Source organism: Pseudophryne corroboree, chromosome 1 (assembly GCF_028390025.1).
Source record: "Pseudophryne corroboree isolate aPseCor3 chromosome 1, aPseCor3.hap2, whole genome shotgun sequence".
In the NCBI taxonomy this organism is placed as follows: Eukaryota; Metazoa; Chordata; class Amphibia; order Anura; family Myobatrachidae; genus Pseudophryne; species Pseudophryne corroboree.
Window position 1 is genome coordinate 1,067,253,736 of NC_086444.1, and position 20,761 is coordinate 1,067,274,496.

At 46.5% G+C, this 20,761-nt stretch overlaps 1 protein-coding gene across 10 annotated transcripts in view; it reads left to right on the forward strand.

Annotated features, from left to right (window-relative positions):
• Positions 1–20,761, forward strand: part of FRYL (FRY like transcription coactivator) — a 541,692-nt gene that overhangs the window by 373,021 nt on the left and 147,910 nt on the right. For all 10 annotated transcript variants that reach the window (XM_063920961.1, XM_063920963.1, XM_063920960.1 and 7 more), the window contains 5 exons: positions 107–210; positions 4,694–4,802; positions 13,419–13,505; positions 14,089–14,260; positions 15,044–15,176. In XM_063920961.1, the coding sequence (XP_063777031.1) occupies positions 107–210; positions 4,694–4,802; positions 13,419–13,505; positions 14,089–14,260; positions 15,044–15,176 (605 nt within the window). The remainder of the gene's footprint in view (positions 1–106; positions 211–4,693; positions 4,803–13,418; positions 13,506–14,088; positions 14,261–15,043; positions 15,177–20,761) is intronic.

Below are 20,761 nucleotides of genomic sequence, written 5' to 3' on the forward strand. Positions count from 1 at the left end.
CATGGTTCTGCAGAAATGACTTTCAGCGTGCTGGTCTGGGCCTGTGTAGAACTGCCACTGTCAGACTGGCTTCTTTATAATGTCATGTTTGTTTTCTATGTTTCAGAATAAGGACCCTAAAATGTCCCGCGTTGCACTGGAATCCCTGTACAGATTATTGTGGGTTTATGTTATTAGGATAAAATGTGAAAGCAACACTGTAACACAAAGGTGGGTAACGGTCTTCCCTTCTCTATAAATGTCCTACAACAACGCTGCTGTCCTGCCTGTATAATCTCAGTCTGTATGAAGTGTATTGTGTAGCATTCCAACAAGAATGTCATTTCCAGGTTCTTCATCGTACAGTATCTACTCAGATTCTCCTTGTGTTAAGGCCCATACACACTGGGCGATTTTGAGCTGAAAGCAGATCACTTTTGGTGTGTTGAGCTGCTTTCAGCTCAAAGCCGCTCAGTGTGTATGCACAAGCTGTGAGCGCGGATGCGCGCTCCCGCTTCATCGCTGGCGGCCGTCGTTCATCTACTGGTATTACCAGTAGACGAACGGCTGGGTGAGCGGCTTTCCATAGCGTCCTGCTATGGAAAGCCGCTAACATCGCTGGGCAAGGGGGAAAAGCGCTCAGTGTATATGCACTGAGCGCTTTTCAGCCCAGCGATGTCAGCGATCATCGCTATGCATACATGCTGGGCAAAAACGCCCAGTGTGTATGCACCTTTACTAAACAAAAAAGACTGTACAGTAAATGTAGAGTAGTCCTAATGGTATAGAACACAGTCTTGCAGCAAGTAAAAGTTTCTTATTGTTTTATTGGGTATGATGTGTAATTGTTTAGTTAGAAGATGGTTTTCAGGCCCAGCTGGTCAAATTTATTCTACTGAGTAGTTTTATTTTTCTGTTCTTTCATTTCTGGCATTATGTTCCTCTTAGAAACAGTGATTTTCATCCATCATTTAATCGCTATAAATCCTCAGTTATGAGGCCCATACTTATACAGGCCGATTCCTCGTTTTGCTGTCAGCCAATCAAACCTGCAGATCGGCGGCTATTGATGATCGGTGATCCATCTGGGAATCTGCAAAGTAGTGCATGTTAAAAATCCCAGACTCGCTGATTTTGATCACTTTTGGGTCGGAATCCGTGAACAGAGGATTTTCACGATCCAATGAACAAGCATCCTCAGAACGGGGAATTGCCCCGATAGCTGCCTGATGTATGGGCCCCGTTACTCTAATATCTGACCCCAAACATGTGTTGTCTTCATTCTCTCTCTTCTTTTCACATTAACCGCAGATTAACCTTCTGAACCATAAACTGCACGATTATTGGCCCTCATTCCGAGTTGTTCGCTCGCAAGGCGATTATAGCAGAGTTACACACGCTAAGCCGCCGCCTACTGGGAGTGAATCTAAACATCTTAAATGTGCGACCGATGTATTCGCAATATTGCGATCAAAACCGAGTTAGCAGTTTCTGAGTAACTCCAGACTTACTCTGCCTGTGCGATCAATTCAGTGCTTTTCGGTCCCGGCTGACGTCATAAACACACCCAGCGTTCGCCCAAGCACTCCCACCGTTTCTCCAGACACGCCTGCGTTTTTTCCGGAAACGGTAGCGTTTCCTGCCACACGCCCCTAAAACGCCGTACATCCGCCCAGTAACACCCATTTCCTGTCAATCACAATGCGTTCTCCGGAGCGACGAAAAAGCCGTGAGTAAAATTACTTTCTTCTTAGTAAAGTTACTTGACGCATGCGCAGTGCGAACATTACGCATGCGCACTAAGAGAATTCTCACTGCGATGCGATGAAAAATACCGAGCGAACAACTCGGAATGAGGGCCATTGTTCATACTTGCTGTTTAGTTTGCAATTTGGAATGATAATCTCACTGCGCATAGGTAGCATATGTATATCCTATATACTATGTATTACATATAATATGTTAGCAGTAACAGAGCTACTGATTTTAACTGGGAGAGTTTAACGCTCAGTTTTAAATGGCATAAGGGCCGCCTCCTCGCAATCAGCAGGTCTGTTAAACTGGTTATTACACATAACATTATGGCAATGTCTGTCCTTAGTTGAGGTTATATTGTCACATTCAACACCAGCATATAATGGAAATACTGAAGAGTATAGGGAGCGCAAAGAGTTTTAGAGAGCATTCTTTTGCAGTATAGAGGACAGTTTATGGCTCTCCAAAGAGGGACCAGCTCCAGTGTGACCGAGAGGCAGTTTATCAAGTGACGTCAAGGACTGTGCTGAAGTTGCCTTCTGCCATTAAACGCTCCTTGGAGTAATTTCGTAGACAAATTCTTCCACCACATTCGCAGCATACTGTAGATCGAGGCTAGGGTAGTGGCCATTTATTCCAAAAAGCCAGTCAGTATTACAGATCTACCCCGCTCATCGAAGTAAAAGGAGTCTACAGTCAAAGGGACTCAGTGGAAGTGTAAAAAGAATGTGTAAAGTGTGCTTCTAAACTACAGTGTGTGCCTTGAGACTTTTAAAATGCTGGATAGGCATGGTATTATATAGATGAGCGTTATTTAGAGAGACAGTATAAAGACATTGATGTTCTCTCTGTAAGGGTCATGTGCCCAGAAATGATGACAGCATGTGGTACTTTCTGAGAGGTGAACGGAAGAGCTCCTGAAAGGAGGTCGTTACAATATGGTTTCCGATATGTGTTTTCTGCTGGAGTGAGAAGACAAAAGTTACACATTAGACAATGGCCCTCATTCCAAGTTGTTCGCTCGCAAGCTGCTTTTAGCAGCATTGCACACGCTAAGCCTCCGCCTACTGGGAGTGAATCTTAGCTTAGCAAAATTGCGAACGAAAGATTCGCAATATTGCGAAAAGACTTCTCTGTGCAGTTTCTGAGTAGCTCCAGACTTACTCTGCCACTGCGATCAGTTCAGTCAGTTTCGTTCCTGGTTTGACGTCACAAACACTCACAGCGTTCGCCCAGACACTCCCCTGTTTCTTCAGACACTCCCGCGTTTTTCCCAGAAACGGCAGCGTTTTTTCACACACACCCATAAAACGGCCAGTTTCCGCCCAGAAACACCCACTTCCTGTCAATCACATTACGATCACCAGAACGAAGAAAAAACCTTGTAATGCCGTGAGTAAAATACCAAAGTTCATAGCAAATTTACTTGTCGCAGTGCGAACATTGCGCATGTGCAATTAGCGGAAAATCGCTGCGATGCAAAGAAAATTACCGAGCGAACAACTCGGAATGACCACCAATGTGCAATTGACACGATGGTCGTCCTAATTGCCCTTGAACTCCTGGACAAACAATATAGTGCATACACACTATTATCTTACAAACGACAAACTATATATTGTGCGTCATTAGGTTGTTCCAATTCGTCAGAAAACAACCAGTCGTTCAAAAAATCTTCTAATGTGTACCCTACTTAACGGTGTTAGCTATATTGTTTATAATTACTCTCATAGCTGAAACGTAACAGCCAGATTGATAGGTCACCTTCAGGGCTAGCCATTTTCAGAATTAGAAGCAGATCTATAGATTATATTTTTACCTTGACTGAAATTTGCATCTTGCAGGATCTATAGCAGTCTGGGTCCACACACTACATACTATATCATACTGTGTCAATGGTTCTGTGATACAGTCCTTGTACAGACATACAGCCCATTGGTACAATACAAAGCCTGCATAACATACGGGACCCGCAGTGCTGGATAGTTCAGTACTTAGAACACCTTTCAGTGTTCTCCCTAGGATCAATTCCATGGCCATTCCACCCAGCTTTTATTTTACACACCATCCATCACTATCGTGCTCCAGGCTCCTGACTGACCAAATCAGAGTCCCGCTGCTGCTTATGTTACTGTGACAGCAGGACAGGGTTTGGACGGTGGACCATGCATTGCTGGTAACCATTATAGCTGTGTCCAGCCAGATAGCACTATCCCCACCCAGTTATTTCCTAATGCCACCCGGCTGGCAACATTTTCTGGGAGAACACTGCTTATTATTTACTTTTAACGTATTACTTTTGTTTCCTTCACTATGACATTGCTTGTTGTAGCTTACATAGGACAGTGGTCTTAATGCAGCAGCTCTGGTCTCAGATGGTGCAGGTGTCAGTTGATTTTCTCCTGAGTTAGTGAGCCTTGTAGTTCCCCAGCCAGGGATTCCTATTGAAGGTACTGTAAGTGAATGGGCAGGTATAGGCCGTGCAGCTAAGTGAATTGGGTTACTGTACTGTCAGCTGCTATTCTGCACCCGTGGTGTGGGAATCTGATCTGTTCATATCCTCTATATGGACATACAGTATTGTAACAATTAAAACAATTTATTTTTATGAATAAAAAAACTAATTTTACACTGTCACTGGTCCCATTGTATATCCTTTATAATTTAATAACTTCTGCATTATGTAAGTTATGGAAATTCTTGACGTGCCTGCAACAGGCTGATCACAGATCTTCTCCTGTAGATGTAGACGTAGCAGCTTTATAAGTGTTACACTAATTACTGCAAACTCCCTACTCTGAAAACATGAACGATAAAACTAAATAATGCTATCTGTGCTCTACGCTGTACCCCCCCTCCCATATGCTGTGCCATACTGTACATCTTATTCCCATTGTGATATGAAGAGCATTCCAGAATCTTATTATAGTTCATGTTTTCTTACTGTTGTTTCTTACAGCCGCCTTATGAGCATTGTATCTGCACTTTTCCCCAAAGGCTCCCGTAGTGTAGTACCACGCGACACACCTCTTAATATATTTGTGAAGATCATTCAGTTCATTGCTCAGGTAAGTTAGCTTAAATATTATTGATTTCTATTTGTTTGAGACATAACTGTAATATATCATAATGCGTTCCTTTTCATACCGTGAACCACCAAGTGCTACACACAAATAAATTGTGTACTGTTTATAGTGTCGAGGAGCCTACAACAAAGTCAGAGTGGGGAAATGATGGAGACGGCAATATCAGCCACTTACTCTCATTAGTATAACACCCCACTGAAGCCAGTATCTGTAGTGTGATGCTGATCTCTGTACATCCTGTATTGCGCTTAGGTCAAAGTACAAGTTTGCTTGTAGTGACAGGTGCACAACTATGATAAGTAGAAAGCCTTTTGTCCTAGCATGCAACAGATGGACCAGGTGCTCTCTTCTCAGTGACACCTGCTGATGTGACGATTAAGGTCAGATCTGAGTCGCACGCAATTCCGAATACGGCATCATCTAATGATTTATCACATACAGTACTGTGCATGCTTTTTTTTACAACTCGCTAGCGATTCAGAAAAATCTCAGCCATGTTTCTTCAGCCGCTATATGGACATTTCTGGGTGGCATCTTGGCAGCAACAGTGCAAACACATGCAAGCAAAGTATTTTCTGGTTGGTTTGTATGATGTTAGCACGTAGCAGGAATTGCGTTTGTATTGTCAGCACCAACATTCAGTTGCATCTCCTGCACCGAGTATGGGTGAGTTGGGGCGGTGCAATTGTGTAGTTGCATACGACTCAGAATGTGCGTTTAGTCGCATAAGCCTTCGGTTCTCATTCCAGTCACAGGGGGCATCTGGAGTTGCAATGAATATAAGGTATGTCTCAGAATCCAGCTCTGAGTCATGGGTCTTAAACATGTGGCCCTCCAGCTTTTGTTTAACTACACATCCCAGCATGCCCTTCCTCAGTTGTAGCATGCCTTAATAGCAAAACTGTGTAGTTCCACAGCAGCTGGAGGGCCGCAGGTTGACGTCACATGCTTTAAGTGTTTTAATAGGTGCTTGAGACTTCAAATGCATTATGACCATATGAAAGTGAAAGTATCACCTAATTTTCCTATTTACACTCTTTCTCTAACGTCCTAAGTGGATGCTGGGACTCCGTAAGGACCATGGGGAATAGCGGCTCCGCAGGAGACAGGGCACAAAATAAAAGCTTGAGATATCAGGTGGTGTGCACTGGCTCCTCCCCCTATGACCCTCCTCCAAGCCAGTTAGATTTTTGTGCCCGGCCGAGAAGGGTGCAAACTAGGTAGCTCTCCAGAGCTGCTTAGAATAAAAGTTTAGTTAGGTTTTTTTATTTTCAATGAGTCCTGCTGGCAACAGGCTCACTGCATCGTGGGACTAAGGGGAGAAGAAGCGAACTCACCTGAGTGCAGAGTGGATTGGGCTTCTTAGGCTACTGGACGTTAGCTCCAGAGGGACGATCACAGGTTCAGCCTGGATGGGTCACCGGAGCCGCGCCGCCGTCCCCCTTACAGAGCCAGAAGAGACGAAGGTCCGGTGAAAGCGGCGGCAGAAGACATCCTGTCTTCAAGACTAAGGTAGCGCACAGCACCGCAGCTGTGCGCCATTGCTCTCAGCACACTTCACACTCCGGTCACTGAGGGTGCAGGGCGCTGGGGGGGAGCGCCCTGAGACGCAATATAACACACATATACCTTAGCTGGCAAAAGGAATACATCACATATAGCTCCAGGGCTATATGGATGTATTTTTTCCCCTGCCATTTTACACAAAAAAGCGGGAGTTAAGGACGTCGTGAAGGGGCGGGGCCTATCTCCTCAGCACACTGGCGCCATTATTCCCTCACAGCTCCGCTGGAAGGACGGCTCCCTGATTCTCCCCTGCAGTACTGCATCTGATTCAGGGTAAAAAAGAGAAGGGGGGGCATTTTGGCAGCAAATAACTAGATTAACAGCAGCTATAAGGGATTAACACTTATATAAGGTTATCCCTGTATATATATAGCGCTGGGTGTGTGCTGGCAGACTCTCCCTCTGTCTCTCCAAAGGGCTAAGTAGGGTCCTGTCCTCTATCAGAGCATTCCCGGTGTGTGTGCTGTGTGTCGGTACGCGTGTGTCGACATGTATGAGGAGGAAAATGAGGCGGAGCAGTTGCCTGTGTTAGTGATGTCACCCCCTAGGGAGTCGACACCTGACTGGATGATTGTGTTTAAGCAATTAAGTGATAATGTCAGCAATTTACAAAAAACTGTTGACGACATGAGAAAGCCGGCAAATCAATTAGTGCCTGTTCAGGCGTCTCAGACACCCTCAGGGGCCCTAAAACGGCCGCTACCTCAGTGGGTCGACACGGATCCAGATACAGATACTGAATCTAGTGTCGACGGTGACGAGACAAACGTAATGTCCAGTAGGGCCACACGTTACATGATCACGGCAATGAAAGAGGCATTGAACCCTTCTGACACTACAAATACCTCAAAGGCGGGTATTATGTGGGGTGTGAAAAAACTGCCAATAGTTTTTCCTGAGTCTGAGGAAATAAATGAGGTGTGATAAAGCGTGGGTTTCCCCCGATAAAAAACAGCTAATTTCTAATAAGTTATTAGCACTATACCCTTTCCCGCCAGAGGTTAGGGCACGGTGGGAAACACCCCCTAGGGTAGATAAGGCGCTCACACGTTTATCTAAACAAGTAGCGTTACCGTCCCCTGATACGGCCACCCTCAAAGAACCAGCTGATAGGAGGCTGGAAAATATCCTGAAAAGTATATACACACATACTGGTGTTATACTGCGACCAGCAATCGCATCAGCCTGGATGTGCAGTGCTGGAGTCGCATGGGCGGATTCCCTGACTGAGAATATTGATACCCTGGATAGGGACAATATTCTGTTAACTATAGAACATTTAAAGGATGCATTGCTATATATGCGTGATGCGCAGAGGGATATTTGTACCCTGGCATCAAGAGTAAGCGCAATGTCCATCTCTGCCAGAAGAGCATTATGGACCAGACAGTGGTCAGGGGACGCAGATTCCAAACGGCACATGGAAGTATTGCCGTATAAGGGGGAGGAGTTATTTGGGGCTGGTCTAACAGACCTGGTGGCCACGGCAACGGCTGGAAAATCCACCTTTTTACCCCAGGTTACTTCACATCAACAGAAAAAGACACAGTCTTTTCAAACTCAGTCCTTTCGTTCCCATAAGTACAAGCGAGCAAAAGGTCACTCTTTTCTGCCCAAGGGCAGAGGAAGAGGAAAAAGGCAGCACCATGCAGCCGCTTCCCAGGAGCAGAAGCCCTCCCCTGCTTCTGCCAAGTCTTCAGCATGACGCTGGGGCTTTACAAGCAGACTCAGACAAAACCAAAGTCTCCCTCCGACAGGGAGGCAGTTCTGGAAGCCATTCACAAGCTGTACTCCCAGCAGGTGATAATCAAGGTACCCCTCTTACAACAGGGGAAGGGGTATTATTCCACACTATTTGTGGTACCGAAGCCGGACGGCTCGGTGAGACCAATATTAAATCTAAAATCTTTGAACACTTACATAAAAAGGTTCAAATTCAAGATGGAGTCACTCAGAGCGGTGATAGCGAACCTGGAAGAGGGGGACTATATGGTGTCGCTGGACATCAAGGATGCGTATCTCCACGTCCCAATATATCCTTCTCACCAAGGGTACCTCAGGTTTGTAGTACAAAACTGTCATTATCAGTTCAGACGCTGCCGTTTGGATTGTCCACGGCGCCTCGGGTCTTTACCAAGGTAATGGCCGAAATGATGATTCTTCTACGAAGAAAAGGCATCTTAATTATCCCTTACTTGGACGATCTCCTGATAAGGGCAAGAACCAAGGAACAGTTAGAAGTCGGAGTGGCACTATCTCAGGTAGTGCTAAGTCAGCACGGATGGATTCTAAATATTCCAAAATCGCAGCTGATTCCAACGACACGTCTACTGTTCTTAGGAATGATTCTGGACACTGTCCAGAAGAAGGTGTTTCTCTCGGAGGAGAAGGCCAGGGAGTTATCCGAGCTAGTCAGGAACCTCCTAAAACCAGGCCAGGTGTCAGTGCATCAGTGCACGAGGGTCCTGGGAAAAATGGTGGCTTCTTACGAAGCGATTCCATTCGGAAGATTCCATGCAAGAACTTTTCAGTGGGATCTACTGGGAAAATGGTCCGGATCGCATCTTCAGATGCATCAACGGATAACCCTGTCGCCAAGGACAAGGGTGTCTCTCCTGTGGTGGCTTCAGAGGGCTCATCTACTAGAGGGCCGCAGATTTGGCATTCAGGATTGGATCCTGGTAACCACGGATGCCAGCCTGAGAGGCTGGGGAGCAGTCACACAGGGAAGGAATTTCCAGGGCTTGTGGTCAAGCATGGAAACATCTCTTCATATAAACATTCTAGAACTAAGGGCCATTTACGATGCCTTAATTCAAGCAAAACCTCTGCTTCAGGGTCAGGCGGTGTTGATCCAGTCGGACAACATCACGTCAGTCGCCCACATAAACAGACAGGGCGGCACGAGAAGCAGGAGGGCAATGGCAGAAACTGCAAGGATTCTTCGCTGGGCGGAAAATCATGTGATAGCACTGTCAGCAGTGTTCATTCCGGGAGTGGACAACTGGGAAGCAGACTTCCTCAGCAGACACGACCTTCACCCGGGAGAGTGGGGACTTCACCCAGAAGTCTTCCACCAAATTGTAAACCGTTGGGAAAGACCAAAGGTGGACATGATGGCGTCACGTCTAAACAAAAAACTGGACAGATATTGCGCCAGGTCAAGGGACCCTCAGGCAATAGCAGTGGACGCTCTGGTAACGCCGTGGGTGTACCAGTCAGTGTATGTATTCCCTCCTCTGCCCCTCATACCGAAAGTATTGAGAATCATAAGAAGGAGAGGAGTAAGAACTATACTCGTGGTTCCGGATTGGCCAAGAAGGTCTTGGTACCCGGAACTTCAAGAGATGCTCACGGACGAACCGTGGCCTCTACCTCTAAGACAGGACCTGCTACTGCAGGGGCCTTGTCTGTTCCAAGACTTACCGCGGCTGCGTTTGACGGCATGGCGGTTGAACGCCGGATCCTGAAGGACAAGGGCATTCCAGAAGAAGTCATCCCTACTCTGGTAAAAGCCAGAAAGGAAGTAACCGCAAAACATTATCACCGCATTTGGCGTAAATATGTTGCGTGGTGTGAGGCCAAGAAGGCCCCTACACAGGAATTTCAACTGGGTCGTTTCTTGCATTTCCTGCAAACAGGACTGTCTATGGGCCTAAAATTAGGGTCCATTAAGGTTCAAATTTCAGCCCTGTCGATATTCTTCCAGAAAGAACTGGCTTCAGTACCTGAAGTTCAGACATTTGTGAAAGGGGTGCTGCACATACAGCCTCCTTTTGTGCCTCCAGTGGCACCTTGGGATCTCAATGTTGTGTTGAGATTTCTAAAATCACACTGGTTTGAACCATTGTCTACGGTAGATTTAAAATATCTCACGTGGAAGGTGTCGATGCTGTTGGCCTTGGCTTCAGCTAGGCGTGTGTCAGAATTGGCGGCTTTATCATGTAAAAGCCCTTACCTAAATTTTCATTCTGACAGGGCGGAATTGAGGACTCGTCCTCAATTTCTACCTAAGGTGGTTTCTGCATTTCACATGAACCAACCTATTGTGGTACCTGCGGCTACTAGGGACTTAGAGGACTCTAAGTTGCTGGACGTTGTCAGGGCCTTGAAAATATATGTTTCCAGGACGGCTGGAGTCAGGAAAACTGACTCGCTGTTTATCCTGTATGCACCCAACAAGCTGGGTGCTCCTGCTTCAAAGCAGACGATTGCTCGTTGGATTTGTAGTACAATTCAGCTTGCACATTCCGTGGCAGGATTGCCACAGCCAAAATCAGTAAAAGCCCATTCCACAAGGAAAGTGGGCTCATCTTGGGCGGCTGCCCGAGGGGTCTCGGCTTTACAACTTTGCCGAGCAGCTACTTGGTCAGGGGCAAACACGTTTGCTAAATTCTACAAATTTGATACCCTGGCTGAGGAGGACCTGGAGTTCTCTCATTCGGTGCTGCAGAGTCATCCGCACTCTCCCGCCCGTTTGGGAGCTTTGGTATAATCCCCATGGTCCTTACGGAGTCCCAGCATCCACTTAGGACGTTAGAGAAAATAAGATTTTACTTACCGATAAATCTATTTCTCGTAGTCCGTAGTGGATGCTGGGCGCCCATCCCTAGTGCGGATTGTCTGCAATACTTGTATATAGTTATTGTTACAAAAAATTCGGGTTATTATTGTTGAGCCATCTTTTCAGAGGCTCCTTTAAAATTATCATACTGTTAACTGGGTTCAGATCACGAGTTGTACGGTGTGATTGGTGTGGCTGGTATGAGTCTTACCCGGGATTCAATATCCTTCCTTATTATGTACGCTCGTCCGGGCACAGTATCCTAACTGGCTTGGAGGAGGGTCATAGGGGGAGGAGCCAGTGCACACCACCTGATATCTCAAGCTTTTATTTTGTGCCCTGTCTCCTGCGGAGCCGCTATTCCCCATGGTCCTTACGGAGTCCCAGCATCCACTACGGACTACGAGAAATAGATTTATCGGTAAGTAAAATCTTATTTTTGCTGTTCACCTCAGACTGAATAACAAGAGTGATTGACTGACCATGCTATTTTCATCTTCCATCATGGCGCTCACACTTTATTCCTTGTTGCTGTTATGGAGTCGCCCCACACCATGCTGGCTCATAGCCACCCTAACACAGTATAATGTTACTCATCACTCTGTTGCTCTTTGAACTGCTGTTGTATACACACAAGACAGAGTTCCGAGTTGGCACATCGTGGGCTCTCCTGCCCTGTCTCAATGATTCAGATTTGTCAGTGCTACTGTGCCCTACAAGAATCTACCAGTTTAGTTATACTTTATATTACAGCAGTGACTTTACTATAGTAATTACCTTATGTAATGTGATTTGCCAATCCCTATTCTCCAATTCGAGGTCCGTACACATTGAAATATACAGCCTGCATAGCTGATATATGGACCTTTTGTTTGTGTGGTAGGGTGTGTAGTCTGTAGCATACACTCACTGCATTAAGGAACGATCGAGACCTGGGTTTTGGGGCATTTAGAAGTTAGAGGCATGAGGCACCAGTTGGGGGTGTATCTTACAATCTGTGTTTGCTAGTCCATCGGCTACTGTAATGTCAAGGTAGAGAAGGAGTTCAGTTGTTTCAAAAGATGGTTGAAATGTATCCACGGCTCATTTTTGCTACCTGTCCTCTTTTGTAAGAGTGACCTGGCATGCCCCAGAATTACTGTCTATGTCATGCCATATAATAAAAGGCTAACGCTGCTCCTCACCTCTATGGGGGGAATTCAAGTGTTCTGCATGCCGGTGGCCACTAGATGACGCCCAACGGAGCAATTCAAGTGTTGCTTCGTTCAGGTGCGCACAGCTGCCGGCACTGACATTACTGTACAGTATGTTGTTTTGTCATTTTGATGGGCTAGTGACTAGTGTAAAGATACAGCTGTGTCCTGTTACACCTTTGCTCCGTGTGCTACAAGTCGCGTCACACACACCGCGTGAGTGCCTTGTGACTCTGTAACGCAGAGCGTTTTTTTCCGCAAAAAATGTCTTGCGTGTGAAGTAATGTAATAGGATGCACAAGCAGCTTCTGCTGATTAAAATTATATGTAGCATGCCTACATTCTGTGTGACTGCGACTGTATGTGCATACAAAATGCTGTGCTACCGTGTTTTCATGGAAAACACTGTAAGGAGGCATTTTGGATGTAGATAGAACCGTTATTACACAAACAATATAGGCATGCTGCAATTTTAATTAGCAGAAGCTGCTTGTGCATCCTATTACATTATTTTATTCTAAGACACATTTTCGTGGAACCCCCCCCCCCCCCCCCCCCCCCCCCGTCCCCAAAAAAAAGACGCTCTGCGCTACCGAGTCTACCGAGTCCCACCACGGCATGGCGTGACTTCAAGAGCCTGTATCATTATACATTCCTGGCTTTCAATAACTTATACACGTAGTACATACCATGGGCCTGATTCAGATGTGGACGGAGGAGCTATTGCTGCAGCTTACGTGGAAGCAGCAGCAATAGCTCTAATATGGCAATGCAGCAGCAGGTGTCCCATCTCCTGCATGCATTACTGATCCGAGCTGCACCCTAGGAAGCAACATCTGTTCATCTGCAAGGCCATTGGCTAGCCGACAGAAACCCAACAAAGAAGCCAGGCAATCTGTCATCCAATCCTGCCCCCCCAAAAGGCGACAACACACCTCCGTTTTGGGGAAACCGGGGCCATCGCATCCACCTCCTTGCCCCGAAATGTCAGGAGACTGTCATTCACGGACAGTCTGCTGCCAATCTGCATCCGATTTCACAGAGCCATATTGCACATGCTCAGTATTGATCAGGCGCATAGCAATGTATCGAACATCGATACTTTGCAGCAGGTGCCACATTGAAATCAGGACCTGAATCAGGTCCCTATTGCTGTGAGTATTTCGATATGCTTTCCTATTATGTTATGTAGGAGTAACTGATTATTAGTTTGTGACTTGCAGCTCTTGTTCCTCAATGCTGCTAAAATGTAATTTCTGTGTTTTTCTTTATTAGGAACGCTTAGATTTTGCAATGAAAGAAATAATATTTGATCTTCTGAGTGTTGGAAAATCTTCTAAAACATTCACAATCAACCCAGAGGTAAAACAATGACTCTTTTCCCCAGCTGAATAGACTGCCTGTCTGTGACATGTAACAGCAATGTGTGATCCAAACACTGACACTGTATGTTCATACACCATTACACGTTGAGCAAATCAAGCACAACTAGGTTTTCCTGATAACCCCACAATGCCAATGTGTTCAGGAGGTGCTCAGAGTTCTGTAACTGATCAGGTGTAATTATAATTTAATTAGCGGTTTCTGTCATTAACAGCCCAGTTGCCCGGTGAAGTCAGGCTCATTTGGTCAGCATGATCAGTGTGTGTAATGTATAAGAGAGGCCTTTCCTGCTCACACTGCAGAGTGGGCACATTCTAGAACATTGAGATTACCTGAGATCTGTTTATATTCTGCAACATTGTTCTGGAATCTTCATGGAATAGCAGGGAATATGTAGTCTGTCTTGGATGAGGTTGGAGTGGATGCATTTCTAGGACTCTGTATAATAACACTATTAGAAATACAAGCTGCAGCCCTTACAGGAATGTATGAGCCTGCCTTTTAGTGCCGTAGAACCATGGCTTTATCCCAGCACTCACTCTCTTTGCTGTATGTCTTCCAGAGGATGAATATAGGTCTCAGAGTCTTCCTTGTCATAGCTGACAGCTTGCAGCAGAAAGATGGGGAGCCCCCTATGCCAACAACTGGAGTTGTTCTCCCCTCAGGGAACACCCTACGTGTAAAGAAAATCTTTCTGAATAAAACCCTCACAGACGAAGAAGCAAAAGTCATAGGTTTGTTTACAGCATCTTTTAATCACTCCTGCAGGGCTGGCGCGTTTGCTGCTTCATACATATTGTACATGCATTAAAAGGAAGTCCTCTGGTTCATTTGATAATATTTTTGCACATACTGACTAATGGCTTTTACTGTGTTACAGAATTGTTTTTTCACGTTGCTTACACACCTGTTGTGCGATACACTGCAGTCCGCTTACCATGATGCATCTTGCTAGTGCCATAGCCTAATTCACTTTATTTTTGTAAGATGACGTATTTGTGGGGTCTTTGTTTAGATGTTCCATATTGTCATATATCTTTAAAACTGGATACATTCTACATTTAGATTACAGTACAACTGTAATCTATATTTTTCTGTGATTTGCGGACCGTAAATGAGTGTGATCTAATGGTGCAGTGGCCAGCGGATTATTAAACTTGAAGTATAGCATCTCAAATGCATTACATATGTTCTAGTAGTGGGGGGGGAGGGGGGGGGGTTGCGTTTGTTCTCAGTGTGTGTACTAGATTTGTCTCCTTTATATAGTGATATTATGTACGCACCACCTTGAGATTACTTAGGTTTTTATTGTGACAGTAAATGAGTGTGATCTAATGGTGCAGTGGCCAGCGGATTATTAAAGTTGAAGTATAGCGTCACAAATACATTAGATATGTTGTAGTAGCGGGGAGTTGCGTTTGTTCTCAGTGTGTGTACTAGTTTTGTCTCCTTTATATAGTGATATTATGTACGCCCCACCATGAGATTACTTATGTTGATTTGATCTCTCTCTGCAGGGATGTCTGTTTACTATCCACAAGTTCGCAAAGCATTGGACAGTATACTAAGGCATCTTGACAAAGAAGTTGGCAGGCCGATGTGCATGACGAGCGTGCAGATGTCTAATAAAGAGCCTGAGGATATGATCACGTATGTATAAGAGGATAATGCGTCTTTTGAGTATTTTTGTTTAGCAGAAGTAAGAGATAATATGTTTGATGTACTTAAATCCAGTGATCAATAATGATCCCAGCAGCTTATGTTTGCTAGCAATTACCGTACTGCATAAAGCTGCTCAGCGCTGGTAATTAGCCTGAAAGCATTTGTATTACGGACTAGAGGATTAAGGTGCATCATTCCGGGGTGCAGGCGGTCTGACCTCACATATCTGTTATTTAACCTGGATGTAAGAAGTGGTTGTAGACATTCAGTGCTGTTCCCACATTTCTCAAGTATTCTAATCTCCCTCTTCTTTGTTAAAGTAACTATCACAAAGCTGAAAATGGAATGTAAGATTTGGAATGTATTTTGCAGTCCATTCTAGTAGATTTGTGCAGTATGCCTCTGCCACCCTGTCTGGGTGTTAGCGTCTGGCCATGCGGACCGGCGAGAGTTGAGTGCCTGGTTTGCAAAAATAACCCATTTTCTCTGACGTCCTAAGTGGATGCTGGGGACTCCGTCAGGACCATGGGGAATAGCGGCTCCGCAGGAGACAGGGCACAAAAGTAAAAGCTTTAGGATCAGGTGGTGTGCACTGGCTCCTCCCCCTATGACCCTCCTCCAAGCCTCAGTTAGGTTTTTGTGCCCGGCCGAGAAGGGTGCAATCTAGGTGGCTCTCCTAAAGAGCTGCTTAGAGTAAAAGTTTTATTAGGTTTTTTATTTTCAGTGAGTCCTGCTGGCAACAAGCTCACTGCAACGAGGGACTTAGGGGAGAAGAAGTGAACTCACCTGCGTGCAGGATGGATTGGCTTCTTAGGCTACTGGACACTAGCTCCAGAGGGACGATCACAGGTACAGCCTGGATGGGTCACCGGAGCCGCGCCGCCGACCCCCTTGCAGATGCTGAAGAGAGAAGAGGTCCAGAAATCGGCGGCTGAAGACTTCTCAGTCTTCATGAGGTAGCGCACAGCACTGCAGCTGTGCGCCATTGCTCTCAGCACACTTCACACCAACGGTCACTGAGGGTGCAGGGCGCTGGGGGGGGCGCCCTGGGCAGCAATGAAAGTACCTATACTGGCTAAAAATACATCACATATAGCCTCTGGGGCTATATGGATGTATTTAACCCCTGCCAGGTTGTCAGAAAAACGGGAGAAGAAGCCCGCCGAAAAGGGGGCGGGGCCTATTCTCCTCAGCACACAGCGCCATTTTCCCTCACAGAACTGCTGGTGGGAAGGCTCCCAGGCTCTCCCCTGCACTGCACTACAGAAACAGGGTTAAAACAGAGAGGGGGGGCACTTATTTGGCGATATGATTATATATTAAGATGCTATAAGGGAAAACACTTATATAAAGGTTGTCCCTGTATAATTATAGCGTTTTGGTGTGTGCTGGCAAACTCTCCCTCTGTCTCCCCAAAGGGCTAGTGGGGTCCTGTCCTCTATCAGAGCATTCCCTGTGTGTGTGCTGTGTGTCGGTACGTGTGTGTCGACATGTATGAGGACGATGTTGGTGAGGAGGCGGAGCAATTGCCTGTAATGGTGATGTCACTCTCTAGGGAGTCGACACCGGAATGGATGGCTTATTTAGGGAATTACGTGATAATGTCAACACGCTGCAAGGTCGGTTGACGACATGAGACGGCCGGCAAACTAATTAGTACCTGTCCAGGCGTCTCAAACACCGTCAGGGGCTTTAAAACGCCCATTAACCTCAGTCGGTCGACACAGACACGGACACTGACTCCAGTGTCGACGGTGAAGAAACAAACGTATTTTCCTTTAGGGCCACACGTTACATGTTAAGGGCAATGAAGGAGGTGTTACATATTTCTGATACTACAAGTACCACAAAAAAGGGTATTATGTGGGGTGTGAAAAAACTACCTGTAGTTTTTCCTGAATCAGATAAATTAAATGAAGTGTGTGATGATGCGTGGGTTTCCCCCGATAGAAAATTATTGGCGGTATACCCTTTCCCGCCAGAAGTTAGGGCGCGTTGGGAAACACCCCTTAGGGTGGATAAGGCGCTCACACGCTTATCAAAACAAGTGGCGTTACCGTCTCCAGATACGGCCGCCCTCAAGGAGCCAGCTGATAGGAGGCTGAAAAATATCCTAAAAAGTATATACACACATACTGGTGTTATACTGCGACCAGCGATCGCCTCAGCCTGGATGTGCAGCGCTGGGGTGGCTTGGTTGGATTCCCTGACTGAAAATATTGATACCCTTGACAGGGACAGTATTTTATTGACTATAGAGCATTTAAAGGATGCATTTCAATATATGCGAGATGCACAGAGGGATATTTGCACTCTGGCATCAAGAGTAAGTGCGATGTCCATATCTGCCAGAAGATGTTTATGGACACGACAGTGGTCAGGTGATGCAGATTCCAAACGGCACATGGAAGTTTTGCCGTATAAAGGGGAGGAGTTATTTGGGGTCGGTCCATCGGACCTGGTGGCCACGGCAACAGCTGGAAAATCCACCTTTTTTACCCCAAGTCACATCTCAGCAGAAAAAGACACCGTCTTTTCAGCCTCAGTCCTTTCGTCCCCATAAGGGCAAGCGGGCAAAAGGCCAGTCATATCTGCCCAGGTATAGAGGAAAGGGAAGAAGACTGCAGCAGGCAGCCCATTCCCAGGAACAGAAGCCCTCCACCGCTTCTACCAAGTCCTCAGCATGACGCTGGGGCCGTACAAGCGGACTCAGGTGCGGTGGGGGGTCGTCTCAAGAGTTTCAGCACGCAGTGGGCTCACTCGCAAGTGGACCCCTGGAGCCTACAAGTAGTATCCCAGGGTTACAGATTGGAAATTCGAGACGTCTCCCCCTCGCAGGTTCCTGAAGTCTGCTTTACCAAAGTCTCCCTCCGACAGGGAGGCAGTATTGGAAACAATTCACAAGCTGTATTCCCAGCAGGTGATAATCAAAGTACCCCTCCTACAACAAGGAAAGGGGTATTATTCCACACTATATTGTGGTACTGAAGCCAGACGGCTCGGTGAGACCTATTCTAAATCTGAAATATTTGAACACTTACATACAAAGGTTCAAATCAAGATGGAGTCACTCAGAGCAGTGATAGCGAACCAGGAAGAAGGGGACTATATGGTGTCCCTGGACATCAGGGATGCTTACCTCCATGTCCCAATTTGCCCTTCTCACCAAGGGTACCTCAGGTTCGTGGTACAAAACTGTCACTATCAGTTTCAGACGCTGCCGTTTGGATTGTCCACGGCACCCCGGGTCTTTACCAAGGTAATGGCCGAAATGATGATTCTTCTTCAAAGAAAATGGACGATCTCCTGATAAGGGCAAGGTCCAGAGAACAGTTGGAGGTCGGAGTAGCACTATCTCAAGTAGTTCTACGACAGCACGGGTGGATTCTAAATATTCCAAAATCGCAGCTGTTTCCGACGACACGTCTGCTGTTCCTAGGGATGATTCTGGACACAGTCCAGAAAATGGTGTTTCTCCCGGAGAAGAAAGCCAGGGAGTTATCCGAGCTAGTCAGGAACCTCCTAAAACCAGGAAAAGTGTCAGTGCATCATTGCACAAGGGTCCTGGGAAAAATGGTGGCTTCTTACGAAGCGATTCCATTCGGCAGATTTCACGCAAGAACTTTTCAGTGGGGTCTGCTGGAAAAATGGTCCGGATCGCATCTTCAGATGCATCAGCGGATAACCCTGTCTCCAAGGACAAGGGTGTTTCTTCTGCGGTGGCTGCAGAGTGCTCATCTATTAAAGGGCCGCAGATTCGGCATTCAGGACTGGGTCCTGGTGACCACGGATGCCAGCCTGAGAGGCTGGGGAGCAGTCACACAGGGAAAAAATTTCCAGGGAGTGTGATATAGTCTGGAGACTTCTCTCCACATAAATATACTGGAGCTAAGGGCAATTTACAATGCTCTAAGCTTAGCAATACCTCTGCTTCAAGGTCAGCCGGTATTGATCCAGTGGGACAACATCACGGCAGTCGCCCACGTAAACAGACAGGGCGGCACAAGAAGCAGGAGGGCAATGGCAGAAACGTCCCGCCTGAACAAAAAACTGGACAGGTATTGCGCCAGGTCAAGAGACCCTCAGGCAATAGCTGTGGACGTTCTGGTAACACCGTGGGTGTACCAGTCGGTGTATGTGTTCCCTCCTCTGCTTCTCATACCCAAGGTACTGAGAATTATAAGACGTAGAGGAGTAAGAACTATACTCGTGGCTCCGGATTGGCCAAGAAGGACTTGGTACCCGGAACTTCAAGAAATGCTCACAGAGGACTCATGGCCTCTGCCGCTAAGAAGGGACTTGCTTCAGCAAGTACCATGTCTGTTCCAAGACTTACCGCGGCTGCGTTTGACGGCATGGCGGTGGAACGCCGGATCCTAGGGAAAAAGGCATTCCGGAAGAGGTCATTCCTACCCTGGTCAAAGCCAGTAAGGAGGTGACCGCACAACATTATCACCACATGTGGCGAAAATATGTTGCGTGGTGTGAGGCCAGGAAGGCCCCACGAAGAAATTTCAACTCGGTCGATTCCTGCATTTCCTGCAAACAGGAGTGTCTATGGGCCTCAAATTGGGGTCCATTAAGGTTCAAATTTCGGCCCTGTCAATTTTCTTCCAGAAAAAAATTGGCTTCAGTTCCTGAAGTCCAGAAGTTTGTCAAGGGAGTACTGCATATACAACCCCCTTTTGTGCCTCCAGTGGCACTGTGGGATCTTAACGTAGTTCTGGGATTCCTCAAATCACATTGGTTTAAACCGCTCAAATCTGTGGATTTGAAATATCTCACATGGAAAGTGACCATGCTGTTGGCCCTGGCCTCGGCCAGGCGAGTGTCAGAATTGGCGGCTTTGTCTCACAAAGCACATATCTGATTGTCCATTCGGACAGGGCAGAGCTGCGGACTCGTCCCCAGTTTCTCCCTAAGGTGGTTTCAGCGTTTCACCTGCACCAGCTTATTGTGGTACCTGCGGCTACTAGGGACTTGGAGGACTCCAAGTTGCTAGATGTTGTCAGGGCCCTGAAAATATAGGTTTCCAGGACGGCTGGAGTCAGGAAAACTGACTTGCTGTTATCCTGTAGGCACCCAAAAAACTGGGTGCTCTTGCTTCTAAGCAGACGATTGCTAGTTGGATGTGTAGTACAATTCAGCTTGCACATTCTGTGGCAGGCCTGCCACAGCCAAAATATGTAAATGCCCATTCCACAAGGAAGGTGGGCTCATCTTGGGCGGCTGCCCGAGGGGTCTCGGCTTTACAATTTTGCCGAGCTGCTACTTGGTCAGGGGCACACCCTGGCTGAGGAGGACCTGGAGTTCTCTCATTCGGTGCTGCAGAGTCATCCGCACTCTCCCGCCCGTTTGGGAGCTTTGGTATAATCCCCATGGTCCTGACGGAGTCCCCAGCATCCACTTAGGACGTCAGAGAAAATAAGAATTTACTTACCGATAATTCTATTTCTCGTAGTTCGTAGTGGATGCTGGGCGCCCATCCCAAGTGCGGATTGTCTGCAATACTTGTACATAGTTATTGTTACAAAAATCGGGTTATTATTGTTGTGAGCCATCTTTTCAGAGGC